General features: G+C 37.4%; 1 protein-coding gene across 1 annotated transcript in view; it reads right to left on the reverse strand.

Moving 5' to 3' along the window:
• The window catches only part of LOC140166988 (uncharacterized), a 113980-nt gene that overhangs the window by 76222 nt on the left and 19339 nt on the right, over positions 1-18419 (reverse strand). The window contains exons 4-10 of the mRNA XM_072190470.1: positions 16678-16950; positions 12831-13157; positions 11005-11155; positions 8970-9118; positions 6864-7024; positions 5321-5450; positions 2400-2500 (exon numbers count right to left, since the gene is read on the reverse strand). Coding sequence (XP_072046571.1) covers positions 2400-2500; positions 5321-5450; positions 6864-7024; positions 8970-9118; positions 11005-11155; positions 12831-13157; positions 16678-16950 — 1292 coding nt within the window. The remainder of the gene's footprint in view (positions 1-2399; positions 2501-5320; positions 5451-6863; positions 7025-8969; positions 9119-11004; positions 11156-12830; positions 13158-16677; positions 16951-18419) is intronic.

The raw sequence follows: 18419 nt of genomic DNA on the forward strand, positions 1-18419 counted from the left end.
ATGATGGTATCTTGCTTTATGATTTCTATCGCCTCCTTTACCACCGTTTGTATCTGTCGGCCTCTTTGCATACTACCTTAGCCTCTTCCCAGTCCTGTTTCTCCTACTTAAGCTTAATTACAGTTCTTTACATGGAATAGCATAATTGACATCTTTGGAGTTCATAGGATCATGTTTGTTATTCTTCTTCTTCTTCTAGGTAAGTGTGTGCTTCAGGAACTGAATATATTCACACCGCAGTTGTGCGTACCTGCTATGACGAATATGGCTGCAGGTAGAATCAGGTGCAAAATATATACAAGGTGATGTGCGATAAAAAGGAAGGATGCCGGCTGGTTACATGGAGACTTCGCTCAATGCTGGTGTTTCACTCCCTGCTGGTGTGTGGGAAGAAGGAAGCCAAGTAAAACTGGGAGCTGCAGTATGGTGTCCAGAATCTGGAAGCATGTCCTCTGGTGTTAGATGTTGCTACGGTTAGATGTTGCTCCCAGTTGATGTCGACCAGATTGTACCTTATTTTGTACAGCATGGCGAGTCTGGCTTGACGACATCTAGATTGGAGTGACGGCCATTTGAGATCATTAAGAAGTGAGGTGACACTGGTCCTACGATCATACTGGCTGGTGACGAATCGCGCACTACTTCTTTGGACTTGTTCCACCTTTTTGATGTTGTGCTGGGTATGGGGGTCCCAGGCCACTGCAGCGTACTCTACAATTGGTCTTATATAATATGTTATTGGAATGAACTAACATATTCCTTGGAGTTTCAAGGTTGTGGCTATGTTGTAACTTTTGAAAGTTCTGGCAATGCGTTCGGAGGCCTCTTCAACATAAAGAATGACGGTGAAGCCCCTAGACTTGTTGTTTTCATCTTTCCTGGTGTTTTTCTTCTTTTGGGGGTTTCCATTTGTGTTTTGACTATATCAATGCTCCATGGCGGGTATCAGGTATGAAACACTTTCTTGGTGTTTTTCTTCTTCCTCTTCCTCGTCTTCTGTGATTATGTTGTCTTTTCTGTCCATAAGTGTTCTTCTCAAACAGAGTTTCTGATGCAGAGGTGAAACACAACAATCAACATATCAAGATTTTCCCATCTTTTTCCTCCTCAAATGTGAACTTGATTGAGTTGGTATCGTCGATTTTGTTGAGGTGATTTGTGAGCGGTAAAACAGCATCTTTGTTGACTACTTTCAATATTTCATCAACATATCATTTCCAGAGTTTGCCTTTGCAGTTCAGAGGTGCTGTAGCGACTCTTCCACATGTTCCATGAATATGTTTGTAGCTAACAGAAAAACAGGTCTGCCCATTGCAGTTCCAAATAACTGTCTGTAGATTTTCCCTCTGAATGTAAAGTATGTTGTAGAGAGGATCCAGCATCCCAACCACATCATCAACAGCCAGTTTATAACCATACATCTTGTTGTAATCCTTCATAGATCCCTTCTCCAATTTCAAGAATAGGAGTGCAGGTAAACAACGACACGACATCATGAGAATTTAATAAGATGTTGTCTTCATTGATCACAATGCTCACTAAATCTTTCGGCCAATTGCTTGGAGTTCACCACATGGTAGATGAAATTGCCAACCGTTGGAGACAAGATATCCGCAATAAGATCAGCTCGATCTTTGATAGACGGGCCTTATAACATGGCGGATTAATATCAAAATATTTTATTTTGAGAATTTTCTTGTGACCTCTCGCCAGAAGTATCACAAATTATTAATTCAAGTCCTATACTTTGTCTACTTTCTTTAACACAAAATAAATACCAGACAGGTCAACTAAGAGCATTCTTAACGTGTGTCTACTTTTCGGCGTAGTGGTAAAAGCCTAACATTTCCCGCCAATTACGAGCTGATCAAACTATATAGCCATCTCCACGTTTCGTAACCAATGATAGCGGTATAATGCATGTGGATTTTAGGAGTACAATAAAGTCTTGGGATATTCTCCGCAGTTGGAGGCAACTTTTGTACTTCTCCTTGTATCATGTCATGTGTTTGACGATATTCTTGGGAAAAGGCAACCATGTTGCTAATGAACAACCAGCATCAGTGGTAAACAAAAGATTGTCACAACAATGATAGTGTAGAAAAAGGAGTCTGCTAGATTTCGATGATGTCCACAACTAGTACTGTTTTACTGGACTAGATAAGAATCATCTGATAATGTAACATTTATTTCCTTCACTAACCCTAACACTGACCATGGTTTTTGCTATCGGAAGACAAAGAAGTAACAAAAAAGGAGAGAAGATGAACAAAGAAGTAACTTGGTACCCCCTGGAATTGACCCTTACCTGTAGCCACAGGGGTTTTTGCTGGCCCGGCCAGCGATTCTGTGCATATATATGACTTAGGGTAATTGCGTCTAGTTTGTGTCATACATACCTGTAGTTTGTATGTGTCGTATTCAATGCTATCAGCAGGTTTGAACTGTAGCAAACTGTACATGGGGTTCAGCTCATTCAAATCGACAGCAATAGCAATCACTAACAAACAAAATAACAAAATGGTTATCAATAGTGATGAAGTGATCAGAATTGGTCATTATTTCTGAGTCAGTCCAATTTAAACCGTATCTGAATCGGAATCAGGGAATATTACTTTATTTGCCAATCTACATGAACTGATCAATTATTTTCATGTAAAATCAGTATTTAGGCTTCAATTCACGAAGCTACAGTAAAACCTCATTATAACGAAATCTGATACAAGAAAAACCCTGTTATAAAGAAGTATTTTTCCCAGAACCAAGATACTAAATTCTTTTGTTATTTATTGTTTTTACAACGAAATATGGATATAAAGAACTAATTTCTCTGTCCCTGACAACTTTGTTATAATGAGTTTCCACTGTATCAATTAGCTAAAATGTCATATTTTACCAGAAAACTTGATTACTTCAAGGTGTTTATCAGAATTAGGGGGTTTAAACATTTTGTCCTTATAAAATTGAATATTCATACATTTTTTTCCCTTGTTTCATCTATGCCATCAGTCAAAGTAGATTATAGAAGGTACCCTAATTAATTTTTCAAGGAGTCTTTATGATATGTTATTTTTGGCATTTTTATAGATCCGGTCGCATTTGTATGCAAAACACAGAATTAAAAACAGAGAATCGGGACTCGGCCGCCATCTTGATATAGGCATGGAGCAAAAATTGGGGGTATTCGGTTTTCCTCGGAATGCACTCGAGGCATTCGTTGTCATGCAAGCGCGACAAGGATGAAGGGCGCATTTGAGAGTCGCACTTGATGCGACCTGCATGCGAGTACCAAGACGCTTCAGATGAGACGAGAATTGTTTTTGTTCGCTCCAAGCACCGTCGGCAAGGACCCGAATACCCCAATTTTCTCCCCATAGCTGACGGGCGCGATTGTACGTGGGCGGTATAGGGAGTCCCGGTTCTCCTTCTCTAATTCTGTGATGCAAAATGATCGGTGATCAACAGATTCAGATCTAGGGTGGATTGGTGATCAACAGATTCAGATCTAGGGTGGATTGGTTCATTGGGCTATTCCAGAAATTAATTTGCCCCTGCCCAATTTGCCCCTGCCCAATACCTGTCTGGATTTGTCTAGGTCGGGACTCTAGTTCAAATGCAATAATTTGAGAGATATTTATGCTAAGGCCTAAAAAATTGTTTGATTGGCATAACATAAAAAAATTAGGGTAGGTAGGTAGGGATTTTTTTAAACTGTAAATTGTGTAAATTGCATTTGAAAAAGGCCTTGGACCTTTTACCTGTCTGGATTCGTCTAGGTCGGGACTCTAGTTTAAATGCAATAATTTGCCCCTGCCCAATACCTGTCTGGATTTGTCTAGGTCGGGACTCTAGTTTAAATGCATAAATTTGCCCCTGCCCAATACCTGTCTGGATTTGTCTAGGTCGGGACTCTAGTTTAAATGCATAAATTTGCCCCTGCCCAATACCTGTCTGGATTTGTCTAGGTCAGGACTCTAGTTTAAATGCAATAATTTGCCCCTGCCCAATACCTGTCTGGATTTGTCTAGGTCGGGACTCTAGTTCAAATGCAATAATTTGAGAGATATTTATGCTAAGGCCTAAAAAATTGTTTGATTGGCATAACATAAAAAAATTAGGGTAGGTAGGTAGGGATTTTTTTAAACTGTAAATTGTGTAAATTGCATTTGAAAAAGGCCTTGGAACTTTTTTTTTTTTTTTTCTAATTTTTTTCTCTTAATTTTTGTTTAATCAATCGTGATTTTGATTACCCCATTGGTTAATGAGCTATTCCAGTTGAAATCCACACACCCCCTATGGAAGACATGACCTTAATCTCCTACACAGGGAGTGTAGATTTAAAGTGGGATCATCCATTCAGGTAACCCCAATTGACATCCATGCTGCATGTGAAAGATTAAGGTCACATCTTCAACAGGGGGTGCATGAATTTCAAATGGAACAGCTCAATGGTGACCAGCTTCTAAATAGCAATGGCAAATGATGAAAATCTTTGGTTAAAAAAACTTTTTATAATCATTTCAAGCTCTGTTATAAGAGAATTCTTTTCAACTAAACCAAAACTTTTAGTCACCTATGGTCAATACGATAGGGCTCATCAGAATGATGATTGTTGATCCTTACTTCTGGTTGGATGTATCCCGACTGAAGAGGGTGTAATCAGCCAGGAGATGATCACATACCGTATTCATTCCAATAAGCGCCCATGCACCAATAAGCGCCCACCCAGGCTATTTTCAATTTGCTAAAGGGTATCATTAATGTTTACATTGTAAGTAACAGATAGACGTTGATACAGTGAAATATAGCTGGAGGACTGCACATCCTGTGTAAACTTGCAATGCATTTTCAACATCAGAAAAGAAAGTGTCAGGACCCTTTTATAACATACATAGGCCTAAATTCGTCTCTAATAAACGCCCCTCACAAAAAATTGGGTAAACCAGGTAAAAAATAAGCGCCCACCCAAAATGACTTTGTTAAGTGCCCTGGGCGCTTATTGGAATGAATACGGTACATGACATCAGACTAAATACATCCAATCAGAATGATCAAAAATCATTATTATGATAGTGGCTATCGAGTCGACCATGACAGGTGAAACAGACAACAGTGAGTAAATGTTTTGGTTTTGATCAAAAGAAATCTCTTATAATGTCTACTAACAACAAACTTGATGAATCTATATAGTGATTTCAAACACTACTTTGAATCTCTTATTTGAGTTGAAAGAATAGAGAATGTAAGAAATCAACTTTGTAAAAACTGCCAACTTAAGTTTCATTATGTTTTATTTCCACCTCAAAAGCACTATACTTACAGCATCTAAACACCATGGTAGTGAGCAACACATTGCTACCACCTGCAGTTCTCTCACGTAACTCAGCTATGTATCTGTTACCAGCTTGAAGTCCCTCAAATACTGCATTGTTATCATTCCACTCTACAACCTAGGGAGAGCAGGAAAGATGGGGAAAAATCAAACACAGAAAGAATCTCACAACACTGATAACAACAACAATTTGTAACCCTGTTGCTTCCACAATCTGACCAACTGTGTCTTTTATAAAGGATCCACAACTTATAAGTTCCCCCCTAATACTTTTTTAGATATATCAAAAAATCTTTTACGAAATGTAAAATGGTATGTTGAGCCCTATTTGTTTAATACATGTGGACCAATTTCTAGCGTCACACAACATTGCGTTCAGTCACAATGGTTAATTATGTGAGAAAAGAGACAGTTTTAAAAGTTGCATCTGAGTCCATAGCAATCATGTTTTCTTTAACAAAACATGAATAGACCTGTGTTTAACTTTTCTTATTTCTCGCAAACTTGAAATTGCTTACCGAGAGGAAGCTTTCATCCAGTATTCTCTTGGACGTCTTCAGCCCCAATATTTGGCACGTGGGGGCCTGAATAGACCTGGCCGACTGTATTGTTTGAGAGTTGACTCCTATGCTCTCAGATGCAACTTTTATCACTGTTTAAAACGGCCTCTTTTTTTACATAATGAACTATTGTGACTGAACGCAATGACATGTGACGTTATAATTTGGTCCATATGTGTACAACACATAAGGCTATCCATACCTTTTTAAACGGTTGCATTTTGTCAAAATATTTTTTGATTTATTTAAAAAAGTATTCAAGTTGTGAACCCTATATGTTATGTATAGATTTGTTTTTGTTTTTTAAGAATCGGGACACAGTGTCATCGCCCCGATATCTTCATGGCAGAAATCGCCATGGTAGGTTGAATCCACAGCCATGCATGCCCATTTTGTTCCAACCTTTGAGATGCATAATGAGCCGAGGGACATGACTAAGGCTACTGACAATAGCCTGGTAATTGACCTCTCTGTGTGCGAGTAAGCTTGTATACGCCATTGAGGTCAATGGTCATCGACTTTTATACTGCCTCCACGGGAGTGAGTGCAGCTAGCCTACGCCACTGTAGTCCATACAGGACCAACGCAATATAAAATCAGAATTTTGGCCAGTTTTTGAGTTCAAGACGCACTCTTCTTTCTCAATAGTCAAGCTAATGACTATCATATCCTTTCAACACATATGTTCGAGTGCAAGGATCTAAATATGGCTTCTTTAGAACAAAAAAATTACCGGAGATATTCATCATTTTCTACCCCGGTATCCAAAGATTTATTGTCTAATATCAAATCGTGGATAGCACATTCACATGTATCGATCCCGGGTATTTATTTCAGAGTAGGGTGTTAACCCCTGACTGTTCCCAACCCATCCCGGTGTTCAAATGGAAATACGTTTTAATGGAGGCTTTCTTGGGTTATCCAGGGTTGTCAAAACCAGAACAAATCAAAAAACAAACAAAAAGACCTACCTGTACTGTAGATGGAGAAATCGCTTGATCCACACCAGAATTATCATAGAATGATTTCAGGGTTATCTCAAACTGACTGGGAGAAGTGATGGTATTCGTCCAACTTAACGTCACACTGTTCTTGTTGGTACCACAACTGCTTCTGGAGAGTCCAGTACTACCTGTTTGGTTTGATTAAACAGGAAATTATATCAATAATGAATCATTATATACATTTTAGTTGTTTTTATTTACAAAGCAGATTGGCTTCATATTTACTAATTTCCTATAAGATGGGTGTATAATCCTGCAAATAAACTGCATAGGCTACATTGCTGATCCATTGATTATCCTTTTCTGGTGCATTGTGGGATAGAAAAGGGGGCAATTCGATCGCCAATCTTCCACCCTTTCTAACCCACAATGCACCAGAAAAGGATAATCAATGGATCAATAAAAATGTCAAAAACTGGACAAATATGGCCTGATGACACATCTTTAGCAACAGGCATAAGATTGCACTTTCCTAAAAAAAACTGAAAATGCATGTGAAATTGGGCAAAAAGTACCAAAAACAGGCTGAAATTAAATAAAGCTGCGGATATTTCAAAGAAAATAAACTGAATTCAGTTTTAAAATTGAAAAGTCTCATGCCTGTAACAAACATACATGTACAAAGAACCAGTGTCTTAGCTAGCCACCCGTCTGGCCGTCATTTTAGACGGGGAGTTTGCTCCTGGGACGGGCAAAATTAATGCCTTTGACAGATGCTACATTATAATTGTAGGTGTTTAGAAAGTCTATTGACTTTTATTAGTAGACCAGGTTTGTAAAACAAGGCTATAGCAACACATATTTGAACTCTTTGAACCCCCAATGGGCTGTAGAAGTCTGGTAAATGTTTTAAAGGTCAAATTCTGACAGGCAAATTTATTCAAATGACGGGCAAACCTGAATTTCTAGCTAAGACCCTGCAAAGAACAGTGATATAATTAAAGGTAGGGGGCCCAATTGTCACACAAAAAGTCACATGAGGCCTATCACCTAATCATTATTATTCCAAATTTTGAGTTAAATTGCTCCATCAGTTTGGTTTCTAGCAGCAAAGATGCGTATCACAGTGGCCCATAGAATGGTACATGACTTCTGGGTTTGTATACCACCAAACTAACTATGTTTTTTCATATCACCTAAAAGAAAAACATATTTCAGGCCTGATTTCACAGGGGTTAATGAGAACTAGAGCGGTTACCGCACCAAAGCTGAACCATGGCTTCAGTATATTTTTATTGTGGTATACCATTGTCACCCGGGGGTTCATACCTTCTTGGGATATGTGAAAAGGGCCCAAAATAGGAACATTGTCCCAAGTCTTATAAGGAGTGTCACCCCCGGTGGGGAAATTATTTTACTTATATAATCTGTACTTTTTTCACTTTGATTTGACACCACTCAGGGGGTCATACTTTCGTGGCAGTTCAAGATATGAAAAGGACCCACAATTATGAATATTGACCCAGGTCTTTTTAGGAGTGTCACTCCAATTGGGGAATTATTTTAATTATATTCTTTACTTTTTTGTCTTTCATTTGACACCACTCAGAGGGTCACACCTTCTTGGCATTTCAAGATATTAAAAGGACCCAAAATAGGAATATTGACCTCGGTCTCAAGAGGAGTGTGACCCCCGGTGGGGAATGTATTTTTGTTATATTCTCTACTTTCTTCTCTTTCATTTGACACCACTCAGGGGTTCATACCTTCTTGGCATTTTGAGATATGAAAAGGACCCATATGAATATTGACCAGGGCTTATTATGAGTGACACCCCCGGGTGGGAAAATATTTTTATGATGTTCTTTATTTTTTTCTCTTTCATTTGACACCACTCACATGGTCATACCTTAGTGGCATTTTGAGATATGCCCATTTTAGACCAAAAGGTTAGTCAGTCTGTAAGTATGTAAGTAACATACACTCATGTAGGCTGATACCATTTCACGGTTCATCAAAAATATGAGCTTTCATCTGATACCAACATCTGCATTTTGATGGGCTAAAGAAAAGAAAGCTTCTTTCTCTATTTACTGTTTATTAAATTCATTTCAATGATTATACAACACTTACGTGTAGTAAAAGCGGCTGATGCAGTTGAACTCTGTGCTAGAAATGTTCCGGAGTTATTGGGGTCTTCAACTACGACCCGTACACCAATGGTATACTGTACGCCAGCGGTCAACCCAAAGAAGGTGTATGTTGGCATCGTTGTGCTGAACCTAAAAATAAAATAATGTTAAGAAATGTTATAAGTCATTACTACTTTTATTTGCTATAAATCATTAGTAGTATCTATTTGCATTAAATTAAATATGGCAAAGATAAAAATAAAGCTTGTGCTATGGACCCAACAAACCCAGATTTTGCCTTTTGTCTCACCCCAGATCCCGCAATTCTATCTCTTTTTTTAATTCAGAAAATTTTGCTTTTGATGATTTTTAGAGTCATTTCTAGAAAACAAAAAAATCCTGACTGACCCTGCTTGGCAAATCTATCTGTTTATAGAATGGGAATATTTTGTTGCCTAACATTAAACAGCCTTTTTTCTTTCTGTCCGCCATCTCACTCCAATAAGCCCAATCGGCAATGGAAGTTTGCAATGCATTGTAGGACAGTTTTTGCAGTTTTAGGACACTTTGTCCTTTCTTTAGAAAATTCAGAAATATTGGGTTTTTGTACGTACAAAATATAATCTAAAATGTTTTACAATATTTAAAACAAATATAAAAAATATTAGTGTTTTATAAATTAATTATTTGGTATTTTTAATGATCAAAATTGTGACAATAATAAGAAAATTAATAATAATTACGTAAATTTTCCCGATATGTCAGAGGTCAAAGTGTCCCAAAACTGCTCTCAAAAACCGGAAGTTAGAATGGCGATTGGGCTTATTCTACCTTAATTTGCCCACTCTCTACCTTTTCCATTCTTTGAGGAGCTGTGCAATAATTATGTGCACCTGGACAGTATTAATTGGGATTTTTTGCATGTCCAAAGGAATGGGGGGGCAACCAATCTGTGGCACACCATGGCACAAAAAAGACATAAAAAAGCACTATGAAAATGTTCAAATAACCAAAATTCCTTGTTGCTGATCTAGACCATTTAGAGATTGAAAGTGGCTTCAAAAAATTTGGCATGTGCAAATTTAAAGAGGCGGGTTGTTTAGGTATGTTGAAAAGGGAAAATTAATTTTTTGGCAAACTGTTTGGAAATTTTATCACCACACCTGGGTTCAATAATATTATTAGTTTCCACCTTCACAAATCCATAGTGCATTATGCATAGTATGTTGGGACAAATGAGCAGAGATGTGAGGTAATGATCCACTTCGTGAAAATCATGCGAGCCGAGGCGAGGCGTGCAACAGGGTCCATGGGGCGCGGGGTTCACCCCTCACAAAAATTGTTTTGCTCTTTTTATGAAAAATTATCATCATCCAATCCTGCAAATGTCTTAAATCATTGAAATGAGGTAGAAGAAAAGAGTACTACTGTCTCTGTCATGTTTGTTTGTCCCCCGTATGTTTAACACATTGTGCCAAATATGTGCAAACCTATGTGATGCTCGGGCTTTAGAACGCAAATCATTGTTTGATCTTGGGCTCTTGCCAATAAATGACGGAGGTACACTATTTGGCCTCTGTGAGCAACAAACAAACATAGCGGATTTACCACAGCGTTGCACACTACAGTACTCATTGAGTACGATCTCTTTGGTTGGGACACACACGTTTATTTCATGGAAGACGGGTCTAATTGCCTACAAACATTTGGTGGACAGATCCTTAAAAAGCTGAAGTACAAGTACCTGATTAGCACCAATCAGGGGTAATGAATTTGATGACTGCTCTATAATCCGACGCTTCTATAATCCGACGATTATAATTCGACGATATGATCTAGTAGCAATTTTTACCATAATTTCTTAAGTTGACAATTCATAAGGCATTGGGTTTTAACACTGTTCATCATGTGAATCAAGTAACTCTTGGAAGCATTTCAAGTCCCGCTACCCTCAGATTTGATACTTTTAACTGTGCAACAAATTTTAATTGAAATCAGGCAGCTATTCTTGCACTCACATAAAGACTTATTCTTACCTGCCCCCTTTAGGCACCTCTGCTGGTGCAGGACTGATATCGAGCTCATAATTGTCTACGCCTGGCGTTGCTTCATCCCATATAACAGTAATAGAAGTCTGGGAAAAAGTTTGAGCATCGAGTCCTGTCACAGGATTCAAAGTCTGCCCAGCTGAAAGGACACACAAAAAGACAGACATAGGGTCAGACTACTGAAAGGGTACTGGAATATTCCATTTAAAATCCACCTGTAAAATATGCCACTGCCATCTCAATTCCACTTGCATTATAACATGCAAAATCCAGCTAAAAGATTTATGTTACATTCCAGTTGAAAATTGTAGACATTTATCAAATTTCATTTCATTTCATTTCAATTTTATTTATACATAGGAAAGCCCAGATCAGCCCTTAAGCTGGTCTTCCCTGAAACGTGTTGCTACAAAAAATGTACATGTTACATTACATCATTAAGGATATTAAAATGTAATTGAAAATACAAAACAAGTATAAAAACTATAAATGACAAAGTGATAATATAAAAATACATACATGTACAAAGCAAGTATAATTGACATAGTAACCAAAAGCAAAAATTTAGGCAAAATCCAGTTCAATATTACACAATTTGGTCTAAAAATTAACAACTTTGTTTATAATTCCATAACCTTCCACGCCTTAATGCACTTTTTATGGGTGAAAATGGTTGGATCTGGAATACTTTAAACTGTTGAGTTTGGTTGGAATTCCAGAATCTTCCAGAGGGGTGTGGTTTTCAAATGGAATAGCTCATGACAGATGCAGATATTTGAAAAAGGGAAAGGTAAAAAACAAGGAAACTATTTGCAAAAGGGGAAAGTAAAAAAGGGAAACTATTTAAAAAAGGGGGAAAGAAACTATATGCAAAAGAGGAAAGTTAAAAGGGGCAACTATTATAAAAAGTAAAAAAGGGGAACTATTTTCAAAAACCGGGAACCTATTTGCAAAAAAGGGGAAACTATTGTGAAATGTCTAGGGTGTGCGCTTTTGAAGCAGCAAAGTCCCTGAATTGTTGTTTAGTGGTTTATAGAATGTGGGGCCATAGTGGTCAATATGTTGCTAAAACCCATACATAAATGTTCAGGGTATTTTTATTTTGGCAACTTTTGCCTTGAAACTTGGTCAAAGTGTTTCTAATATGTTCTGTATTAATTATGTATTAATGACACATTTATCATTTGTAGTGTTTTTGCTCAGTACAATGTATATACATTGTAGTGCAGTGACCGCAGTGATTTATAGTGCGCTACGCACAGGCACAACACCTAGATGTAGATCCACAAGCCTCAGCACACTTTACAGGTTATCGCTGACCACTACGGCCCTACATCATTCCATAAACCACTTAACAACAATTCAGGGACTTTGCAGCTTCAAGAGCGCACACCCTAGACATTCCACAAATAACATTCGCAACCAGGGGTTACAACAAGACAAATTAGCAGTAAGTTCCTTGTCCAGGGGAATTTCAAGCTAACTCAATTTTTCCATGAGAGCATACTAGGTACCACCAGGGCTCGAACCTGCAAACTCTCGCACCATAGTCGAATGCCTTATCGATTGAGCTAACTTGACTGCTACATTTAACGCTTGTGACATCTTAGGTACATGTATAAATCATATGCTAACTAATTGAGTAGGGCAATTTAGGTATAAATCATATGCTAATTTATGCATGAAAAGATTTCACTGAACACAATTTTTATATCACCAAATGTAACTGTTATTTGTTATTTGTTTTCCAGAAAATTAAAAAATGGAGGCTCACTTTTTAGAAAATGGCCTGATTCAACATAACAACAACTCACCCAATACGAAGTTAGAATAGCCGCTCGCTGATTCAACATACGATGGAAGATTATTAGGATAATTTAAATCAGGATAATTGTTCCCACTGCTGGCTTTAACACGGATACGGTAGGTAACATCAGGCGTTAAACCTTCCACTAATGTTGCTACATTATTCGTCGTAGGGACACTCAATCCATCTCCAATATCACAAATTCCACCCTCCGCGCATTCTATTTCAAATGCTAACATATCAACTGTTGTGGGAAACGTGGGAATGTTCAACTTCACAGATGACAAAGTTTCGTCTTCAATGAGAAGGTCACCTATGTTAGGTTGTGCAAGAGCTGTGAATAATATACCAAAAGAAAAACAATATTAATATCTACTTGATCCTACTTTAAATGCACAATTGCTTAGTATCAATGTTCTTACAAAATCTTCAAAACAAATTACATTCGAGGGAGAGTTTTAAACTCTCCTCGATATATTTTTTTTCCAGTGTTTTAAAAACACTGGAAAACAAGAAAATACAAAAATGTTGTGTTTCAATCTGTTTAAGATGAAAAAAAAATAAACAGAAAGAAGAGGTTGGGTCACGGGTGAAGTGACGTAGATAAATTGAGAGAGTGACAAAATCAGTCCCAGTGGGAATCGAACCGGTACTCAAGATTCCTAGTGTCAAGCTCAACATGTTTATGCAACTGCGCTACAATGTACATAGAGAAGTAAATGCTCACAAGAAATAGGGTTTTTTTTTCTGTGGCTTGTTCTTATTGGACAACTAAAATCAAAGTGGCCCCCACACAAAGATGTATAAAATATGCAAATAAGCTCATTAAATATTCAAAATATGCAAATAACAAGATACAAAACTATACCCATACCAATCCCCATCCCAAGTTTGATATAAAATTGGACGGATTGAGCGTGATACCTGAATTTATCAGTCAAGCTAGAGTTTTCAAATATCACACTAGACTTTGTCTCTAGTGAGATCGATAAATTCAGGTATCATGCGAAAGTATCCGTCCAATTTTATCATTATTATGTCTTCAGAATCTTTTTTTGGTCAAAAACATGATTTTTAGTAAAAAACATGACTTTTGGTCAAAACATGATTTTGCTTTAAAATCATGTTTTGACCAAACAATGATTTTGCTTTAAAATGTGATTTCTTTTCAAAAAAGTGTTTTGTCAAATGTGTGATTTAGGGTCAAAACTGCGATTTGGGTCAAAAATGTGATTTTTTGTCAAAAATTTGATTTTTGGTCAAAATGTGATTTTTGGTCAAATATGTGATTGTTCGTCAAAAATGTGATCTTTGGTTATACATGGCGACTTGCGCACATAAATAAAGTATATGAACTATGCACTCTGTGAAGAGGTTACAGATATGAAAAACCCCTGCAGCTCCAGGAGACCGATACACAAATTTATCGGACAGCCAGGTTATGTACAAAGGATGCAAGATTCTGGAGACATAATAATGAAGTTGATCGGTCATTGCGATTAAGCTGCAGAGTGGATTAAGCAAATGTATGCAAAATATGCAAATAAGCTCATTAATATTCATAAATATGCAAATAACATAACACAAAACTATACAGCATATCAGGCCACCATTTCCAATCCCCATACCAAGTTGAAGTTGATTGTTCATTGCATCCAAATAAAAGAGAAATATTAATTAATGTATCAACAATGTGTCACATTATATTTATGTGTTAAATGTTCTCACAATGTGATAGATTGTGACACGTTAATTAGGGATTCAATCACGTTTCACCGTTTTTTTATCACCGTTTAACAACGATGCGGCCGCGTCGTCTGCGTGGTTTACTTTGCGAGGACAGCTTTAGCTGCCCGAGCCAAGTAATCCACGCAGACGCGCCGGACGCGAGTTGTCAGGCCTTGCCACCCAGATTTTAAAGGTGAGTGGTTATCACTCTCTAGTGGTTGAATCACTCTAGGTCTGAAAAGTCATTTGTACCAGTATGAAACACTTATGTACTTTTGACACCCTCTCTTTCATTTTCATGGATTAAAGCCAATTAATTACGATAAATCGGAATACATTGAAAGTGGTGAAACTTGAACCTAAATTGGATTCAATTTTGAGTGATTTGCAGTAAGTGATATTTAGTGTCTATGGCGACTGGAAAATCGCTAACTAGAAATTGAGTTTGGGCGATCGGTGGCGAGCGAGAGTGATCAAACAGCAAGGCCTGGGTTAAGACAAGTCTTATTCAATTTTGTAATAAGACTTCAGTCTTAAACCAACCTAAAAAGGAATATAACTTCGCAATGTTCGGTCGGTGAGTTCCAACAGAATGAACTTTTTTCCCCTCCGGAAATGTTAAAACAATATCAGGGTTTAATTAGTATTTCTCTTTCATTTAGAGAAAGTTTCATAATTTTCATTAGTTTTGTCCAATTCTCATCGGTTTGAAACAATTCTCATTTTAAATTTCCACTAGTGTTAGATTTACAAAGTTCACTTCAAGGACTGTTAAATATCAAAAATATCAAAAATATAAATTTTTAATAATTTGCCATAAAATTTGAATTATATCACAAATTTCAAAAAATCCAAATTATTTGATATCAGATTTGTACAGATTAGTGAAGGTGGATTTAGGTTGTTGATGGCAGTATTAATAGCAAATTTAAGCATGCTCACTGTACATAACAGATTTCCAAGTTAAATTCATATTGCATTCACTGTAAGTTTGAGTTCCCCCTGTGTCACAAGTAGCTCCACAACTGACTTCCGGTAAATACGGGTGTCCTCTTTCAGAGTATGGTACATTTGATCTCAGATTTAGTTGTTTTCCAAACTGGAAGTTTATCACAATTTGATAAATTGGTAATAAAATCAAATTCTTGTGAAAATCTAACCATTTTTACTTATTTTCAATTTGATTTACAACAAGTTTCATCATTATACATGTAAGCACTTTGCACATTTCCAGGCTATCTTTATTTATATAAGCACTCGTCAATAAATAATGCTTGTTGTATGTCTGTTAATATATTATAAATGTGTGAGAAACTATCATGGAGCACACATGATATACAGAGCAGGAATACAATATTATAATATCGCCTTAAATTTAATACTATAAGGCCAGGGGGGTGAAAAATATCTTACGACGGTCGGACCAATAGCAATTTTTTCCTCCCATGAATGATTTCTCATTTTTATTTAATTATTGCATTATGATATAGTTGTGCTTGAAACAGAGTTTTATAATCCAGTAGCATATAACAAGACTGTGAAAAATGGAAAGTAAAAAAAACAAAAACAAAAAACACCATCTTGTCTTGAGATGAAAATGTCAATGTCAATGACCAATTGCCGTCAGAAGAGGAGGGGAGCGTGGCATAGCGGTTAAGGCGTTGGACTGTAAATACAAGGGTCAAGGGTTCGAATCCCAGGTCCGCCTGAGCTCGGGTGGCTTTTTGTGTCCTTCAGCAAGGCACTTCACTCTACTTGCTTAGTGCTTCGGAGGGCCCTTTAAGCCGTTGGTCCCGTGTACATTTATTTCTGACATTATCATTTAGATGCACGTTAAAGAATGTCACAGGCTATTCGAAAAGAGCAGGGGATCATCCCGGTACTGTACTTCAAAAATACACTCATCTACTCTAGGTTCCAGAGTAAACAATAAGTACAGCTTGTCTGTACGCAGTGCGATAATACTCATACATATGAGGGAGGCACTAATAAGGAAGAAGAAGTAGATCAGCCGACCTAAGTATGGTGCGATAACATAGTCACCATGCCTCCAACAAAAATGTTGATTAGATTTTTTTATATCAATTCCAATTTCAATTTAATTACCATTTGATGTTCAAACATACCTGTTCTGAACCATGCTTCTGTAATTAAGTCCCCATCTTCATCCGTTCTTCTCACCGTGACTTTTATCAGCCGTCCACCGCTACTGTCTAAATTGCTTAATGTTAGCGTAGTGATGTCAGCTCTATTAAGACTTTCATCATCAATTGTAGTGCCAGGGCCTTCTGTAACATCTCTGTATATCACCTCGTACCGGTCTGGTGGGTTTGTTGCCGGAGGTTCAAAGCTCAGCGTTACGGATGTAGTGTCTCTGGCAGTAAGCGTCAGTGTTGAGTCTAGAAAAACAAAATGATATACAAGCATATAAATGGTGTATTATACAAATACTACATGGTTAGAAGGGAAATAGGACAAACTATTTTTCCCCAAGGTACTGGCTACAGGCCTATTATCCCGTACCCAGAGGGTAAGGGGTGACAGGCACATAGCCAGTACCAAGGGAAAAATATTGTAACCCGTTTCCTGGATATAAACCATGCTGTCATTATCAGGGACGGGTTGTAGTGACAGTGGTCGGCGCTGGTCGGCAGTAACCAGTACTCAGCCTGACCGACCAGCACTCAATGGAATTCATTTTTTTCTTAATTTTAGCCGGCACTAAAATTTGGCTAGCTACAACCCTGGTCATTATTCCACCTCTTACATATTTATGAACTGATGGTGCCAAATGTTCATTTATCTTATTCAAATAAATACACTCCCATATATTGGTATGCATCAACTGCCTATCAATAGACACCCATTTATGAGGCAAACTCTACACCACATTTTTTATCAGCTTACACCCAATGATCCCCTTTTTTTATGTATAGAAATTTAAGAAAATTAAGACAAAAAATATGATTTTCGCCTGGTGTTTTTGTGTGCTAACATCTTGAGGGGAATTTTAGCTTCAAAATTGTAAACTGTCACAAAAATTTGCACATTTTTGACATGTCAATAACACCCAATTTTTAGCAGTCCCACATTGAATGACCCCCATTTTCTTATGAGCCCACACTTTGCAAACCCCTTTTTTTTATTTTTTTAAATCCTACACCGATAGACCCTTAAAAGGGCATTTTGTGATCCACAGTCTCATACCCCCCCCCCCCACTTTTCTCAAAAAAAGTTGAGATTTTTATACCACTGGATACCTCTGGCTACATAATGTTTACATATTTCCCCCGGGGGCGTTACATTTTCCCAAGGGGGGGGGGCATTTATTAGAGGTCATTTTTAGCAAGACAATTCCCGTTAAAATCATTAGGTAAGCTTAACGAACTATGAACTTTTGACACTGACTTTTGGTTAACTTCCGGGTTTCAGATGCAGATTTTCGCCATTTATTGCTGCTATTATCAACCGTGTGAGCAACTTGGTAAGCTTACTACACAAGATAGCATGGAAATATCGGAATTTTTGAAACATCTCAGAAATAAACTAGGTCCTTTTCTGATCAACTACATACAACTTTCATTTTCAGGAGGTTACAGGAAATATAAGATCAAATTTTCTCAAAAAACACATTTTGACCTCGAAATTTTACCCAATTATTATCTCTATAATATCCTCTACTTCAATCTTTCATAACTGACCGAAATATGCCCAATTTTGGTGCAATTTTGGTCAAAATATTCAGCAAATTGTATATTTTCACGGCAAGTTCAATATCTAAAACAAACGGTCAAAGGTCACCCTGGTATAGCTGTATCAAAAGAAGGCTCTGGTACTGTGTTTCCAGCGGGGTCAAACATAGTACTTC

This window comes from Amphiura filiformis, chromosome 12 (assembly GCF_039555335.1).
Source record: "Amphiura filiformis chromosome 12, Afil_fr2py, whole genome shotgun sequence".
Lineage (NCBI taxonomy): Eukaryota > Metazoa > Echinodermata > Ophiuroidea > Amphilepidida > Amphiuridae > Amphiura > Amphiura filiformis.